A 17,581-nucleotide genomic window follows, 5' to 3' on the forward strand; every position below is an offset into this window, starting at 1 on the left:
GAGTGATTCACCTGGATTGGTGCATCTGATCCACCTGGTCTTCCCATTCCTGCTTCTGGTAGTCAGAGGTATGGGGTCGCTCTGAGCATGGGGTTGCATCCCTGACCATCTTGGCTTGTAGTTGTTCATGCTCCTGTCCTCAATGAACTTATATAGTACATTTTTTAACCTAGTTACACTTTTGGCCATCATAAAATCCCAGGGGAATGAGTTCCACAGGTTAATTGTGCATTATATGAAAAAGTTCTTTCTGTGTGTATTAAACCTGCTATCTATTAATGTCATTGGGTAACCCCAGATTTAAGTATTGTGGGATAGGATAAATAACACTTCTCTATTCACTTTTTCCACACCATTCATGATTTTATAGACCTCTATCATATCTTCCCATGGTCATCTCTTTTCTAATCTTTTTAGTCTGTCCTCATATGGAGGACTTGATCATCTTTATTGCCTTTCTGTGAACCTTTTTCAGTTTCACTATATCGGTTTTGAGACAGGGCAACCAGAACTGGATAAGGTGTGGGCTACCATGCATTTATATAGTGCATTATGATATTTTCTGTCTTATTTTCTATCCCTTTCCTAATAGTTCCCAATATTCTCTTAGCCTTTTTGACTGCTTTGCTTTGAGCTGAAGTTGTCAGAGATCTATCCATTATGACTCCAAGATCTCGTTCTTGAATGCTTGCAGCTAGTTTAAAACGTATCACTATATAGAGGTAGTTGGGATTGGTTTTTTCCAAAGTGCATTACTTTGCACTTATTGTTGAATTTCATCTGCAAGTTTGTTGCCCAGTCACCTAGGTTTGTGAGAACCCTCTGTAGCTCTTTTCAGTCAGCTTTGGACTTAGCTATCTTGAATAATCTTGAAATAATGATATGTGCATGTTTACCAAACTAGCACTGCTTAGAAATCTGCTAGCTAAGTTATTTACATTGTATTGGATCCAGAGTCTGGTTTAAATAAACTTTAGAATCCCTGTTCGTGCTTTGAGGGCCAAAATAATCCATCATATATAAGCTGCTATCTGAGTTCCACATCACAGATCTGATGGAAGGATCTTCTCCTCAATGTCTAGTTTCACAGCTTTTGACCTGCTTGTGCCAGTGTGGTATTAGCTGAAAAATACTCAGTAACTGTATACACTGACATATTTTGTTCTACATTTTGGATTTTTAGAATTCAGCTACAAAGCATAACATTCAGGATGTGAAACCTTTCCTGAATTGACCCTTTGTCATCTGAAATTAAAAGAAAATGCTTGATGTCTTGTTTAGAGTGAGAAGGTAGGGAGATGAGGTAATACCTTTTATTGGAACAACTTCTGTTGGTGAGAGACACAAGGTGTCAAACCACACAGAGCTCTTCTTCAGATCTGGGACAGGTATTCTGAGTGTCACACCTAAATGCAAGGTGGAACAGATTGTTTAGCATAAGTAGTTTGCACGTATTCTAAGGAAACATTCAATTAAGAATGGCCCATTAACACCACTGCATTCATAGGACAAAAAGAAGGGGTTAATAGGTTACAGATTGTTGGAATAAGCCATAAATCCAGTGTTTCTCTTCAATCCATGATTTTTAGAGTCTAGCAGAGTTACGAAATTAAGGTGTATTGTTTGTCACATATAATTTCTCCAGAGGGAGTTAGCTGTTACCTATAATTTTATAATTTTTTAATGAAGTAACCTACAATGATGGAAATGTTTAGTCTTCGTTATTAACTGCCAGGAATTTTTTTTTATTATTTTAAAGAACTCTAATGTGACGTGTGTAACGTTATAGGTAAACAAATGTACAAATGTGTACACACAACTTCTAGGTAATATGCCTTCACACATGTGTTTGTGTATTTTAGTTTTCCATATATGATTTATTTATAAAGGCACTGAAGATAATTTAGTTTTAAAATGAATTAAGTCCCTATGATACATTCAAAGAATTAGACTTTTTCTGTCACTGATTTTAATAGCCACCAGGGGGCATTGTGGCTCGGTTGTCATTCACAAACTTATAGATACTGTCAGTGTACCTGTAAATCAGAAGTCTGGGGAACATCTATGATTATTCCTAAGGAAGAATCCTGTCTAGAAGGGAGCAGATTTAGATTTCCTTTTGCTTTACTAGAAAATCATATTGTTGTCAAATTTGCTAAGCACAGTCAACTGAAGATTAACATGCAATAAGCAATATGTAAGCAGCTAACTACAATACAAAGTAGATCACATTTTTTACGCTTCCTCTGAATTTGGAAGTTACAAGTTTCACTACGATATGATAAAGAAAATTCAGTTCAAGTATATCTTTGAAATGTTAGAATTAATTAAGTGTATTTAAGATCGTGATTAATACTTCAAAAACCTGGGGAATGAGGTGCCGTCAGTTTTTAAGCAGGACTTCCCATTGATTTCAATAAAGAGAACATTAGCAGGTACTGTAGGACCTATGTATCAAATGGGATTATTAATGATAATACTTTGTATTTGTGTGGAACCTTTGATGTGAGAGTCTCAAAATGCTTTACCGACGTTTAATTAAGTCTCACAAGCACCCTTTTTGGTGGATCTAGTATACTCATTTCAGAGATGGCTAATCAGCATACAAGTCAGTGACAGAAAGAAGAACATACCCAGAAGTCCTTGTCCAAAGTCCTCTGCTCTAACTACTGAACCACGACTCCCTCACTACCCCTTGGATTATCTGTACAGCAGTTAAGAAGAATGATGTGCGGTTATTTTCACTAGAAATGCTTGCGTTCTGGGGTGTCTAGCTGAGAACAATTGGCATTATTAAGTATTGTCCCATTGAGGCCCCATAGTTTAACTACCATGTTTAACTCCCATAAGATAAGTCATCATCAATAATTCTTGTAAAATTTCTTTTGTAGTTTATTTCTCAATATTTATATATATATATACACTCTGCAATATGGCACACATTTGAATTATTATATTAAAGGAAACATCTACAATTAGCCTGCTCTTGATGTTACTTTCTATTGTCCAGTGGAAAACCAGTAATTTAGATATCAGTCCTCATTGTAAGTTAATAGGTTATAGGCTATACTTTGAATTTCATATGTTAAGATGAATGCCACTTATGGGTCACAAGATTGAGAATGCTGCTATCCGTTCTAAGGCTTTGGGGTGGTACAGCAAAACACACCAGATGGTTGTGATTTGTGAAGAGCTCTTACATGCTGTGCTCTGACTGTCTTATGTAGATCCTGATGGTGTGTTATAAAAGGTGCTTAGTTCACATTAATATAGTACCGATTTATAAATCACACTTCTCTAATGTGCTTTGTTGGTGCTTTTGTTGCCTTTAGTCTTGCAAAAACTATCCAAAACTAGGTTGCTTTTAACTCACTTCCTAATCTTACAAGTCTACTTTTTAGGGCTTCTGGTATCTCATTCCTATAGTAGGATTTCAGTTTGAACCAATACTACAGATATTTTCATATCTCCTGTAAGCAGCTTATCCATGGCTGTTGTCTCCTAACCTGTGGCATAGGAAATAGCAAATCACATCTGAATCAAAGCACTCCATCGTTTTAAAGTATACAAATCCTCTTCTACTATCATAGTCTTTCCCCTCTGTTCCCTCCCTTCCAGTGTCTAGGTGCAGTATGACCTCCACTGATGTTACATATTCTTCCCTTCTCAACATTTCTATCGTCATAGTATTCAGCCTCTCATTGAAACCAGAGGCTCCTTTTGACAATTTTATTTCAAAGTTTGTCATCTCTCCTGGGTGAACTTGCCTTCTTTTTCTTCTGCCCACATATCTGCTACACTGCGCCTTCCAAAGCCGCCTCCTGATGGCATGGTGACCTCTCTAAATGTCTCTTTTATAAATCTTCCATTCTCCTAAACTTTTCATAGTGTGGAAAATTTGCTCTCAAGCAACCTTGCCCTCTGTGTGCTCAGTAAGAGGACACTTCAAGTACATGTGTTGCCCCTGGATGTCTTAACATAGAAAGCATCAAATCTTGCATTACTTTAGCAAATCACTGGCTTCCCTTCCATTTTAGGCCCTTAATTGCTAAGATTTACAGCCCCATATAACCTGTACAGAAAAAACTTAAAAAGAAGAATGTCGCTAGATATGTAAAGATATTCACTGACTCTATAGTCTCTCACTCTTATGAGACTGTCAGCACCAGTTGTAGTCTAGTTACACTAATCAGTTCAGTAATGGTTAGAAGAACTGCTTCAGAATAGTTTAAATGTTATATACCAACACCACTGGACTAAACTAGAAAAGAACCAAACTGAGAGTCTTTGTACATGTTGAAAAAGACTTGAGGTCTTGTGTTGTTCATTTCAAAAGTGAATTTTCTTGCCAGGAGCAGTTACTTTAAGCCTAAAAAAAGTTTCTATAGTAGAGATGTCCGCCAGTTGGAGCAAAATAATTTTGAAGTGATTATACTATGTTACTGTTTGCATATCCTCATACATTTCTTGTTATTCTAGTTGAGTACTACATTCAGACAGAGATTGCCAATAAAGTTTATTGTAGGAGCTAAGTGTCAATATCTGTAGTACCCCCCGCCTAGGGTTCTTGTAATTAAAATGCCACAGATAGTCTGGGAGACGCATGAAAATTTGATGGCAAATTGATTTCAGGTTCATCTTGAAATTTGTCCTCAGCTGGACTCGATACTGCTGGCAGACATTGGATGGCTTTTGTCAAAAGGGTTTGCTGGGATGAGACAGAGGTGCCTTGATCTGAATATTAAATACAGAACTCTGCTTATGACAAATTGTTCACTTAGTACTAAAACACTCCATTTTTATATACACTTTATTGTCTGTGAAATGTGTAGCATGCCATCATTCAGGTTTATTTTACATAGGAAAAAAATTATATAAAAGTAATTGGGCACATGAAAGAGCAGATTTAGAAATACCAGCTACTAATCTCAATATACATAGTAGAAACTTATAAATTCTGTAAACAGTACCAAGATTTAACTGAGCAGCACCAAGAACAAATATGTTGTGTCAAGATAATGTGTAGATTTAAATCTGTCTTTCTCTCTCTCTAAATTGGCTCTTTGTGCGCTTTCGACCTGTAAATTTTAGTGCTGTTTGCTATTTTACCCACTGGCAATAGGTGAACTGATCTGTGGGGAAAATGATTGCTGCATGGTAGTGACTTGAGGAGTCCCTTTATTTTATTTTGAGTTTTACAAAAGATACACATACTAGGATTGCCCATCCCAAGGCCTCAGCCACTCTCCCAATATTTAAAATAAGTCAGGCAATTGCACTAGAGCAAGGGAGAGAGCGTCTCTTTGGTGACCCAGTTCTACACTGATCTCATTTCAAATGGTCAGTTTGTTTCCTCCTTTTCTGACACTGGTGATATTATGTTTTTATTTCCGGCTGGGATAGATTTGTTCACTTTGTAAATATTATATGGTACAGAAGTCTTTATTTTTTCATATAATCCTTGTTTACGAAGTCAATACAATCAGCTTGAAAATATGTAGCAAACATTGCAGTATATTAGAATCTTATGTATTGTGTTTGCTGTAGGTACAAATTCAATATAGTGACACTCTAACAATTGACATGTCAAGTAATGTATCAACTTTTGGTATATTACTTTTTTCTCATCCTATTACTACTTATCAAAAATAACTCACCACCCACATTTTTCTTTTCATTAAGAGCCAGAGCTGCAAGATACGCTGAGCGTTCTCCAGTCCTACAGGTCTCAATGGGATCTGACAATGCTCAGCATCCTTGCAGCAGGTCCCCTGGATGTAGCAAGATTGTATCCTAAATCATTACCATAAAAGTTGCACAGAGGCATCTTTGTGATTTCAATACAGGAGATCATTCCTTACATTTTTTTTTTTTGTGGAGGGAGAGAGGGGAATCCATTTCAATGAGCAGTGTGCAATCCCCAGTATGGAATTAATACCAAAATATTTTAAAGAATAAATGTAAATAAAATGGATCTGTTGAATATATACAATATATATTTGAAGTGAGTTTTCTATTACTGTATACACATTACTTCACTTATGCTAAAAATCTGTTGTAACTCAATCTTTGCTCTTACATATGAATGATCATATCTTGTTTCAAATATAGAGAAATGGATTGGGCATTTGTCTGGGACTCGGAGACCAGGGTTCTATTCCCAACTCTGCTATTAGCTCTGTTGGGTGACTTAGGGCTTGAAGTTTTAGTTGTGCAAGCCACTATTTTCCTTGTTTCTTCACTGCCTCAACATGGTAGGTCTTATGAAGCATTTCCTGTCAAATCCAAAGAGCTGTCACCATATTTCGTCAGTGGTTCTAATATAGTGGAATTTGGTGTTCTTGAATTATGAATATGAAAGTGCCTTTTCTCACACACGCAATTGAACAGGTGTGCCTTTGATGGCACAATTTCTAACATTTCAGTTTGAATCACCGGTCTTTCCTGAGTCTCACCAGTGAAACCCAGAACTGGAGAATCCAAAAATAGCTTCTGTGTATAAATAGCACAATTCTGCTGTTTGCTCCAATGAGTCAAGGGGAGCACAACAGAGCTTGAGACGAACTAGCACAGTTATCAGTAGCTGAGTAGGCTAGCAAGCCACGTACGTACCCAGTGTCTGTGCTGGGCTTGTACTACCCATGCTGTAGACCAAAGGTAGTCAGTAGACAGACCGTGGGCCAAATCCTGACTGTCAGTTGCTTTTGAACAGACCCTAAAATTTTTTTATTTACTTATCATTATTATTTTTATTTTTTATTATTTTTTTTTCCTCTGGAGTCTGGCCTTTGACTATACCTTGACCAAGAAATTTGGACCTTGTCAAAAAATAATTTATTACCTCTGCTATAGTCCATGCTGCACTGTCTTCACTGCCGTTCTTACCCACGCTAGCACGACTCAGCCTATCTTGGGTAGGCTAGCCCGTGCACAGCTTTTGCAGTGTATGCAGACTGATATTCTACATGGGATGGACACAGGTTTTTAATGAAGTTCTCATCCATTTTGGCTCTCATCAGAAAGCATACATGAACCTGGTTGATCTAACAGTTGTATGGAATATCTGAGTGACTGCCAAATAGGTCAAAAGGCATGAAAGCCTGGTCTACTGTAGTCTTTTGCACTTCTGCTGAAATTCTGCATAGCCTCCTAACTACATATTGATGTTTCGATGCTGTCTTTGGGGCCATTGAAAATCATAGGACATTTTTTAAAGCTCCGATGGAATACCAGCCCCATGCTCTGTTGGAAATTTCCAGGGAGAATGGGGGAAATAAATAAGGAAAACATCAGGTGGAACTGCAAAACTCTAAATTGAATGGATAACCTTTTGGCATGCGAGGCTTAGGGAACAGGGAACCACATTGTCAGGCAGTTAAGAGGGAAGATTGAAGAAAGGCAAGAGTTGGATGAGGAACAAGTATGTGATCATGCTGTCATTGTCAGACCGGACTGTCTGCCTGTGTGGCACATCACGCATGGCCTGTAAGTGCCTACATGAGAAAAAGATTTCTGATCGGAGAAGGGCTCTTTAGCATCAGAAAATTCCATGGCTGGAACCTGAAGTTAGACAAATTCAAACTGGAAATAAGAGGCATGGTTTTAGTGGTAAGGGTAATTAACCATTGAGACTACTTTCTAGGGGATGTGATGGACTCTCCATCACTTGACATCTTTACGGTGGAAGTGGGTGTCTGCTCTACCTCAACCAGAATTGGGTTGGATGCAGGAATTTCTGGGTGGAATTCTATGGCCTGTGTTATGCAAGAGGTCAGATGGGTCCCTTCTGGCCTTACAGTCTATGTATTAAAAAATCATCCCGGTAGAGTACTTACATGGTAATGTCTGACCAAAACCAAAGCAGACTTTTAAAATGTTTTCCTCAGGGAAGAGCGAACTTCCAGTAGCCTTAGTTTCCTCTTCCTTATTGTTCCAGTAGTTTTTAAAAATGAAGTTCTGTTTGCATTTTTCCTTTAAAAGGCATCTTTAAAAGTCTGATTTGATATTTTTTTTACTAAGTTCCTCTCTGTGGTTAATTTCAGTCTGACTCCTGGACCAGAGATTTCCACCAGCACCAAAGGCTGAGAATTTGCTACACTTACAAGCTCTATATTATAGCATATGATTTGTCTGTTTTTCCTTGTAAATTTTTAGTTTAATTAAATGGTTTACTAGAGTGTGTGCTCTTCAACTTGTGCTTGAGTTCACATCCACATGTGGGGAGGAGGAGGAATGGTGGTTAGAGCACGGAGCTGGAAATCCGGGATCAGTTTCTAGCTCTACTGCATCCTTTTTCTGTGACTTTCAGTTGCCTCTCTGGTTTTCATTTTTCCCACACCAAAAAGATGGGGATGAAAATACCATGAGACAGAGCTGTGGCAATAAAGCACTTTAATAACATAGACAAAATGACAGGCGCATGTGTCAACTTTCAAAAACTTTCACAATATCTTTGAAAACCTGCTTCCTATATTACCCTGATGTACTCAATTGGCAAGTTACAGCGTAAAGTTCTTTAGTCTGAACAAGTTTTTAAAAATAAACAAACAAAATCTCCTGCGATTTTCTCAATCATATCCTGTTCCCCTCAATAAATGTTTGCACATGTTCCTGAAATGGCATTTGTGATTTTTTTTCTACAGAACTGCAATAATTAATCTATCCAGTGCTCTTTGACTACAATCTCGCTACTCTGTATACAATGTCATTTCTATCTATGAGCCCCTCCCTCCCTTCAAAAGCTATTACATGACCTCCAGATCTCTCTTAGACTCCATGTATTACCATTAGAAGACATCCACACTGGGAAATCATTCTGTTCCTGTTGTTGATTAATATTTTATCAGCCATGAGAGGAAATGGTATTCTTTAGCAACACTAATAAGTAATTGAGCAGATGAGATGCCCCTGCTAGCTTTGGTAAAGTGGTATGTAGAGGTTATAAGAGAAGAGCTTAGATGAGACTTAAGGTAACAAGGTGAAAAACTTCAGAAGAAAATGTTGTCTGGAGTGAAAATCCAGTAACAGAGTCAGCAGAAAATAAACAGCAATCATCTTTCTTAAAATAGCTTGCCAAAAACAGTAGTTTAAAAAAATGCATCTTGCTCAAATTGGTGTGTTTGTTTGTTTTATTTTTTATTTATAAATACTTTATTTTAGTCTTCAAAGAAAGTTTAGAATGATTCAATGATAACTACAAACTATCGACATTAAAAATTGAGGAGTGCTTAATAATGCACCGGTTGTTTAAAGGCTTCTTTTGACTCTTTCGTGGTAACTTCAGTCGTTAGAATAGGAAAAGTATCTTTTGGAATAGAAATTCAATCGTTGACTAACTACTCTAAATTTATTCAATGTTGGATCCAAAGATGGTGTGTGTGGTGTTCTCTTCTGGATGGATAATACAGTCAAGAAACATAATGGCACACTTCTGTTATTGGTTGGCTGGTGTGCAAAGCTTATCTGTTTGAAAATTTTATTTCACTTCATTAGACTTTCCTGGGCCACCTATTTCAATGTGGATAGAAAATGTCTTAAAGACATGGCTATACTTCAGCTAGAGCAAGTCTCCCAGCCCAGGTAGATAGATTCAAGCTAGCACTCTAAAAATAGCAATCTGGGTGTTCCGGTTCCAGCAGAAGCTCCAGCTCTGAAGCCCACCTATGCTCCAGGCTGAGAGCTGGTCATTGCTCATCTATTCAGAGAGCTTTTTAATTTGCAGTATCACAGGGTTATAGGCACCTCCTAATCAGTATGTACGTGAGGATACTAGGAGATATGGATTAACATTATGCGTCTTGGTGTTTGTCAGAAGAGATGTGAAGGGTTCAGAAGAGATCACCATTACGGGAAACTGGCCAACAATTCTCAGCTCATAGACAGAGTAGGGCAGATGAGTTCTGAAATGTATTTTAAGCGAGGGTTAGTGAGACACAGAGAAATGGATAGAATGCTTTAGATAGTTGCTGTGGTGGCAGCAAAATGTATAATCATGATGCTCCTTTAACAAGATTATACAGGAGAATGAGGTCATACATCTGACAGTAGCAGTAGGGTTGTGCGAGACTGTGACACCATCACTGGTTTGGAGGAAGCTGAGCATTGCTGGACTGAGTGAATGGATAAAAAAGGATAGAAGACCAATATACTAGAGCAAAATAGCAAGCAGTGTGAGAAACCATAAGGTAGAGTGGACTGAAAAGAGAAGAGCTATAAGGATGAAGGGAACCTTCAAGAAAAATCCCTTAGAGATTTAATTTTGTTCACATTGAATGGAAAATTTTTACTGCTTTTATTGTAGGGGATATTCTTATGGAAAACCTTTTAACAAAGTCAGGATGATGACACTGTAATTTTAGGGCTCTGTTCCTCTGAGTCATGTATTAATGATTGTCTTTTTAATTTACAGGGAAACTCCTAAATTCATGGTGTTGCATTCCATATTCAATACTGGGACAGAGGACTGAGTATTTTACCCTCCTAGATACCACTTTTAAAAATTAAAAATTAGATTATAGATTATAGATTTTGATTGTTCTCAAAACAAATTAGGACACGAAGGGCCAAATTCTGCAGCTCTTCTGTCTTCCGAAGTAGTTTTGCCTGAGTAAAGACTTCATTAGAAGTTTGACCTGAAGCTACTTGCTGTAGACTTTTAAAAAGCTATAAGATTTCATAGACGTGTTGAACAGGGTAATGGATTTACTAGATAATGTATGTAAAATGTCTTTTTTATGAACAGTTTATATAAAGACCGAGAATTTTTACTATATGCTATTTACTCCCAAAAGTAGAATTGCTGTGTGTATTTCTAATTTGTATCTTCATGCCACCTTTTAATGCTAAAATGAAATTTATGAATTAATCAGAGGATCTAATTCACCAGAATGTGGTGGTGTTCTTATTTATTTATTTAGCATTGAGCCTCTGTAATTAGCATCTTGAACACAAGTGTTTTTGGTGATCTTTATGTCAAAGTGAAACCTTCTTCCATTAATTATTTAATATATAATAGGCAGGAGCTAGTTTTGCAAATAGATTCAAAACTGAAACAGGTTAATTTAATGTGATAAGTGATACAGCCTTGCTTGTGAGTTGATTGGATTCCTTTGGGTTTTAACACAGAGAAAACTTTGGATATCAACTTGGACAAAGGAGCAGAGGGTTTATTCTTCATTTCTTCCCAACATCTTTGAAATATTAATAGACCATACATTTTATTCCAGTTTCAAAAACAATCACATCAAGCTAATTGTCATGCCACTTTGCTCCTTCGATAGTCAGACATGTTCTGAATTACATGTGTGAGCTCAACACAGGAAGTCTTCTCCTGAGGCAAGGTTTGAAGCAGGAAACATGGGTACTAATCAACTGAGTATTTCTAATGAATATTTATCAAATTGGTTCCTGCAAGGTTTTGGATAACTGCTGTTTTGATTTTAAAGTATTGAAACTTAAATCTCTTAAACTAAACACTCTTGGAGTTGTTTATTTGAACACTTAGCCTATGGAAAACATATTCAGATGTACCAAATAAGTTATTACTCTCAATGCAGGTAAATGCAGACTACAGTATCGTGTATCTTTTGTTGGAATTTGCATGTGGCTGGCAGGAACTAGAAGCTGTTGTTCCAGTAATAATAGAATAACTAGAAATGATATCTCCCTTTCCCCTAATTATGAAAATGTGAGAGACGACATGTTTATTATGCAACTGCAAAACCTTAATTTTCTATTCCTTTCTTTAGGCTCACTGTATAGGTCCACTAGGGTGGTGAGGCGCCACAGGAAGCTTTTCTTTTCCCCCAAACCTCTCTGCACCTATACCTAATGCATCTACAAAGAGTGCAAGCAACAGCTAGCTCCCAGCACTTGGTCTCACAAGGGGGGGGGCACAGCCAGCACTGCTGAAAGCATGAGCAGCCTCAGAAGGGAACTATAGTCCAACCACACCTGGATGCTGGGCAGTAGAGCTGGGGGCAGGTGCTGATTACACCTTTGTACCAGCTGTAGCAGTCAGAGCACCCCCACTCATTTCTCCCAAGACACAGTGCCTTCTCCAGCTTTCTGCACTGAGATACTGAGTTTCCTCTCCCTTACAAGCATAGCTCAGCCTCACAAGGCATATTTGAGCCCTCTATCTTAATGACTTTCCTGACCAAGAGCATTTGCTAAGAGGTTGAGGTAGATCTGTGAACACCTAACTGGTCTGAATGAAGGCCTTGAGTGCTCAGCCATCCTTTTATATTGCTTTGCTCTATTGCTGCTTCCCCTCACTGATCTAGCTATGTTTATTTGACGCTGATAGGAGATAGAGTGCAGAACAGACTTATTTATCTTTTCTTTTCCCATCAACTCCTTCAGACTTTTCCCTTTACTGAGCTAGCTCTGTTGTTTAGACAGTTCTCCTTTTTCTTATAATAATTAGAGGTGGGCCTCAACTGGCAAATTCAGCCTTTCTCAAAGTTCAGGGAGGAGGGAGGTTGTGTTTGTATCTGTGGTTTAGGTTTGGGCCTGTTTCAAATAAAAATGGGTAATGAGGTGTTGCTTTAGCACATCTTTCAGAAGCATGTGCTGCAGATTGCCTGGTATTATGGTGAAACTACAGTTAATTTCATTCATCTAAGTTTAATTACATTACAAAAAGAGGAAGCAGTTTCAAATTTCTTGACCTGTTCTGTTTTTTCTCCAGTATGCCACAGCCTTGATGATTCTAGATATTTCTTTAAGTTTGGTTTATATATTTCAAAAAAGAATTTGATCACTTTCAGAATGAGCTGTTAGCAGAGAAGAGTGAGAGACAAGGTGGCTTACGGGTTTAACAGTTGTGCTGCTTACAGAGAGAACATTTTGGGTTTTTTTAGACTGGAAAGGAATGATGTTTCTAATTTTTATGTCACAGGATTGATTAGTTGTGGTTAAGTCTCACGTCTCTTGGGGCTACAGTTTAGGTATGCTCTGGGGCTTTGGACTGGATGGCATCAGTGGCTCTCAGGGCTCATTCAGTTTAATGTTTTTTGGAGTAGGAGTATATTACAGGTACTTCTTCTCTTTTCATATCATTCTTCTAACACATTCTACCCCCTTTTTATGGATGTATTATACAAATGTTTACTTTGTTCACCATTTATGAGTTATGTATTTCCTGCCTGGTGGAATTCTACTTTCCATGGAAAGCATATTATTTCAAGACTCCCACAAGCTTCCTGAAAGGTGTCAAAAACTATCTGCGTGTGCATATATTTTTTCCCTTCAAAGTTCTAGTAGACTTGGAATGAAGACTGTGTTTTTCATGTTTCTAATGTGATTTATTGGCTCTCTAGGTTTTGCACCAATTTGAAGCTAGATTCTGAGAGGTGCTGATCACCTCTACCTCTCATTGAAATTAGGGAGGAGTTGTGAGTAATCAGATGGTGCTTGGTGCGTATGAAGAAGTGCCCCTTAATGCCATATGTTATATTGTGTGTTACTAGGGGCCACGTTATGATATCCTTACTGACTAGCTCCTTAGTCCGTGCATAGGCTCATTGACTTGAATGGAACTGCTCTTGGAGTAAGATGAATTTTGTCAAGAGTAAGTGTATCAAAACTTGTCCCTATGTGAATATAGTAAATATCCATCCATCATATGTATGTGTATATGTTGTGCTAATTGATGATGGACTTCTGTGATTAAAAAAAAATATTGTTAAATTTATATTAAAGAAATTACCATGATTTTTAAAAATCACTTTACTTTAATGGGCTTGTAAAAACCCACCTTCATCTTTTCTGTCTGTTTGCATTCTAGAGTGTTAGGAATCAGAGACAGGTAGTTAGTGCTCCCAGTGGTTGTTAATTATTAATGAAGACTATTGTGCAAATACCAGAGCAAAAAAAAAAGTTGTAATGTCTTTATCCCTAGCCTGCAGCCATATTACTGAAGGCTATGATTGCCTCAGAGCTCATATGCTAAGCATGGCTGGCTTGGTCGGTCAGTACTTGGTTTGGAGCTCTCCCAGGAGCACCCAGGCATTATGAGTAGTGTCTGTTGCCGATTCAGTAGGTAGAATTCTTTCTCAGTCAATACTGAACCAATGCTTTAGCATAATGTTAGCTATATGCTGCTGAAAGCAATGTGATCTAAACCCAGATCTTGGCTACTTAATGATCATTTGACATTCCATTGCCTGTTTGCAAGAATGGGGCTTGCCTGCTACGGGTTCTACCCAAATTCCAGTTTGGGTTATTGCATTCAGCCTATCAAATTTCCCCTTTGAAGTTTGACCTGGAGAAGGCAGGCTTCTTTTCAGAGGACAAATCTTATTACATTAATGCATTCTCCCCTTTATCCCGCAGGATTCTTGAGAGCTTGTCATGGAAGGTTGCACTTGTGATGGTGACTCACAGAATATGTGAGTTCAAGCCAACTATCTACCAGGTGGAATCAACTCCATTCTGACTTTGTTTTAAAGACAGGCAGCTTTAGGCAGCTACTTTTGGAGAAAGAGAAGAGTTGCACGTTTTGGCACGTTTGTTAGGTTTTTGAAGAGAATAGATTGCAGCGGCTTTTTAATTAATTTTACTCGTTGAAATAATAGATATATTTCACATTATATTTATTTCCCCAGACTGACAGCTGATGTGCAAACTCTGCAACATCTGAACATTTCTGTCCGCGTTCATTTATATATTTAAAAATATATATATTTTCCCCTCTTCAACTCCAGATAGTAGAGCGACATGCAAGTGTAAGGTTGGCATGTGCACCAATCCTATGACTGCACCATTGTAATGAAGATGAAATGACTGTAATGATGACCTTTCTGTGCCTTTGTCTATACCATGCCCTTCTCTTTAACTGAACACCTTTCAAATGAACATGTTCTGAACTCTTGAACTGTTCATTCTGTTCACTGAGCTTATTGCTCAATCTGCAGTTTATCATTATGTGTCTCCAAAGACTTTGTGTTTCCTTATATTTGACATCTAGATGGAATTTTTCATAACCCTATACTAGTCATAAATTGGATTGTTAAGGGACTAAGTTAATCCTGTTTTTATACTAACATCTGATTTTTAAAGCCCTAATTTAGAGAGTTTTCTTTTTTTGTTGCTCTCCAAACTACAAGAATGAAAAACTAAAATATATCATAAGATTCTGTATTTGTGGAAGTATTTATTTCAGCTCATTTCATTTGGAATAGTACCTATGAGGTACACTTGAAAAGTAGTTTGGTCATTTTCCCCCCATATTATTATTTCTTCCCTTCTGTCTAAATAGCTGCTCTTGAGAATGACCCAAAGCAGTATGTTGCCAAATAAGTGGGGTAACAGTAAAAGTGAGAAGATTATAGAAGAATGTGTACTTTCCCTGTCCCATGGGTAAAGGAAATAGGAAACATTACTTACTGCTTGCAGAAAATTATTGGTGTATGTTAGTCACATCCTAGATTTCGCTCCCTTCAGTATAAGATATCAACACCAGCAGTTTACATCCTCTGTTCACCAGCCAGCATCTCATGTAAAAACACATAGTTCAATGCACCTTTGAAGGAGTGTTTCATGTTATATGAGTGGTATAGTAGTCAATCTCCTTATTTTTTATTTGTTCATATAATTCTAAAGAGGCAGTTGAATGAAAGCTAAGGACAACATTATACACTATAAAATGTGTGACGAATATAAATTCCATAAAGTCTGGTGTCTAGGAAATCATCATGTTGTTCTTGATTAAAATATTGCCAAGGTCTTCAAAATATCTTTATTAGTAAAGTACGTTGGTGAATAACGAAGTTCTGCGGTTAAATGCACTTTGGAATACCTATAGTGCAACAAAACACGTTGTACCATAAATAACTTGCACATAATTTTTAGCTTCATTTTTGCAAAAAGGTTGAGACTTGTCAGACTGGTAATAGAAGATGAAAAATCTTGAGGTATTCTTTGACCTGCTTCATAACCCTGCCTCCCTAAACTCCACCAATGACTTGAACTCTGACTTTGAGAACAGTGAGATGTAATTCTTCATCCTCCTGTCATAAAAGCCCCACATTCTAGTCTAGACACATTTTTTTTCTTTTGCCTATGGTTTGTCAACTAGCATTATACATAAAGGGTGAGGCTTTCAAAGGGTTAGGCTTTCAAAAGTATGGTCTAACTATGTGCCCATTGAAGCATTGAAGTCAGTGGAAAAACTCCCAGTAAAGCCAACACTATGTATTTTTGAATCTCACACACAAAACAATGAAATATAAGCTTTTTTAACATGCCTTTATATATACATACATATATACATATATAACATTATAAATTATATTTAAATTATATATATAAAAATAGCTCAACTTTCCAACATGAGCAGCATTAATTAGAAATGCCAATATTAATTTTAAGTTATAGTAACCATAAGATCAGTGAAGAAAATCAGTGGGAACAGCTATTAGTAAAGGGAAAAGAAAACAAATCAAACTATGTGAGGACAGGAAAATGTTCCTCATTTGTCTCTTCCTCTGAAGCCATTTCATCCATTGTTCTGAACCGTATTTGCAATATGTTGCATATATCATTTGTAAAGAGTCATAAATTCTTGCCCGCACTTAACAGTCCTACAATGCAAGAAAAACTGTATATACCAAGATGATAAGAATAATAAGGCACATGGAAAAATTCTCACGTGGAAAGAGATTGAAAGGACTGGGATTGCTTACCTTAGAAAGGAAATGAATAAGAGTGGACATTATGAGGTTTTCAAAATAGTGAATGGTATAGAAATTATGAATCAGAAGTCTAGTAAACCTGGACTTGGAAGGTGGCAAATTCAACTTCTAAAAGGAAAAACTTTCAGAAAGTGTTCAGTTAGCTGTTAGAACTCATGGCCACATGATATCATTAAAGTAAGGAATTTAGTCAGATTCATAAAGGGATTAGACAATCAGAAAGATAATGAGAATATCCAGAGTAAGAATAGTAGATAACTGAAAAAGTCACATATTCTTAGAAGAGATTTAATTTGTCATGTTTAAGGCATAAGACAAAGTCTAATTAATGGGTAATTAAGATTCCTTAAAACTTCTCCGAAGTACCTTGTGTTGGCCATATACAGGGACAGGATACTGGTTTAGCTAGACCACTGTCTAAACCAATATGGCATATTCCATCATCCTTTGTTATATTATTTATACCAAAAACAGTTGATATCTTTTCTGAAATGCTTGTTAATTCATAATAGTCTGCTGTCAATTTCCTGCAGGCCAGGAGATTATTGCTGTTTGTATGAAGAAATTATTTCTCACACACACAAGCTTACATTAAGACATATGCTCTTCCGTTCTAAAACAATAGGAGGCCTGTCATATTACTAATATGAAACTAACTGACATCAAGGCAGTGTTTTTACTGTTTACTACTTCCAGAGCAGCTTAATTTAGAGTACTGTGGAAAGTTTAATCAAACTCAAGCTTAGAAGTTAGTTTTGATTTGCAACAGAACACAGTGGGTGTTCACAGCATATGTTCCTGTTTAATCCTTCAAAGAGTTTTCAGGGAATAGTAGGCAGCATGTGATGAAATAATGTAGCGAGACACTATTAACAATTTAAAAT

The 17,581-nt window shown here is 37.1% G+C and overlaps 1 protein-coding gene across 9 annotated transcripts in view; it reads left to right on the top strand.

Moving 5' to 3' along the window:
• Window positions 1-17,581, top strand: part of WWOX (WW domain containing oxidoreductase) — a 642,196-nt gene that overhangs the window by 227,862 nt on the left and 396,753 nt on the right. The window contains exon 9 of one of the 9 annotated variants that reach the window (XM_067540124.1): window positions 10,409-10,772. The exons of 7 other annotated variants lie outside the window; for them this stretch is intronic. In XM_067540124.1, coding sequence (XP_067396225.1) covers window positions 10,409-10,420 — 12 coding nt within the window. In that variant the 3' untranslated portion in view covers window positions 10,421-10,772. Of the gene's footprint in view, window positions 1-5,682; window positions 5,987-10,408; window positions 10,773-17,581 lie in introns of those variants that run through there. One more of the 9 variants, XM_067540122.1, reaches the window with a different exon arrangement.

This window comes from Emydura macquarii, unplaced genomic scaffold (assembly GCF_026122565.2).
Source record: "Emydura macquarii macquarii isolate MOO-44397 ecotype Brisbane River unplaced genomic scaffold, CSIRO-AGI_Emac_v2 contig_561, whole genome shotgun sequence".
NCBI classification, from domain to species: Eukaryota; Metazoa; Chordata; order Testudines; family Chelidae; genus Emydura; species Emydura macquarii.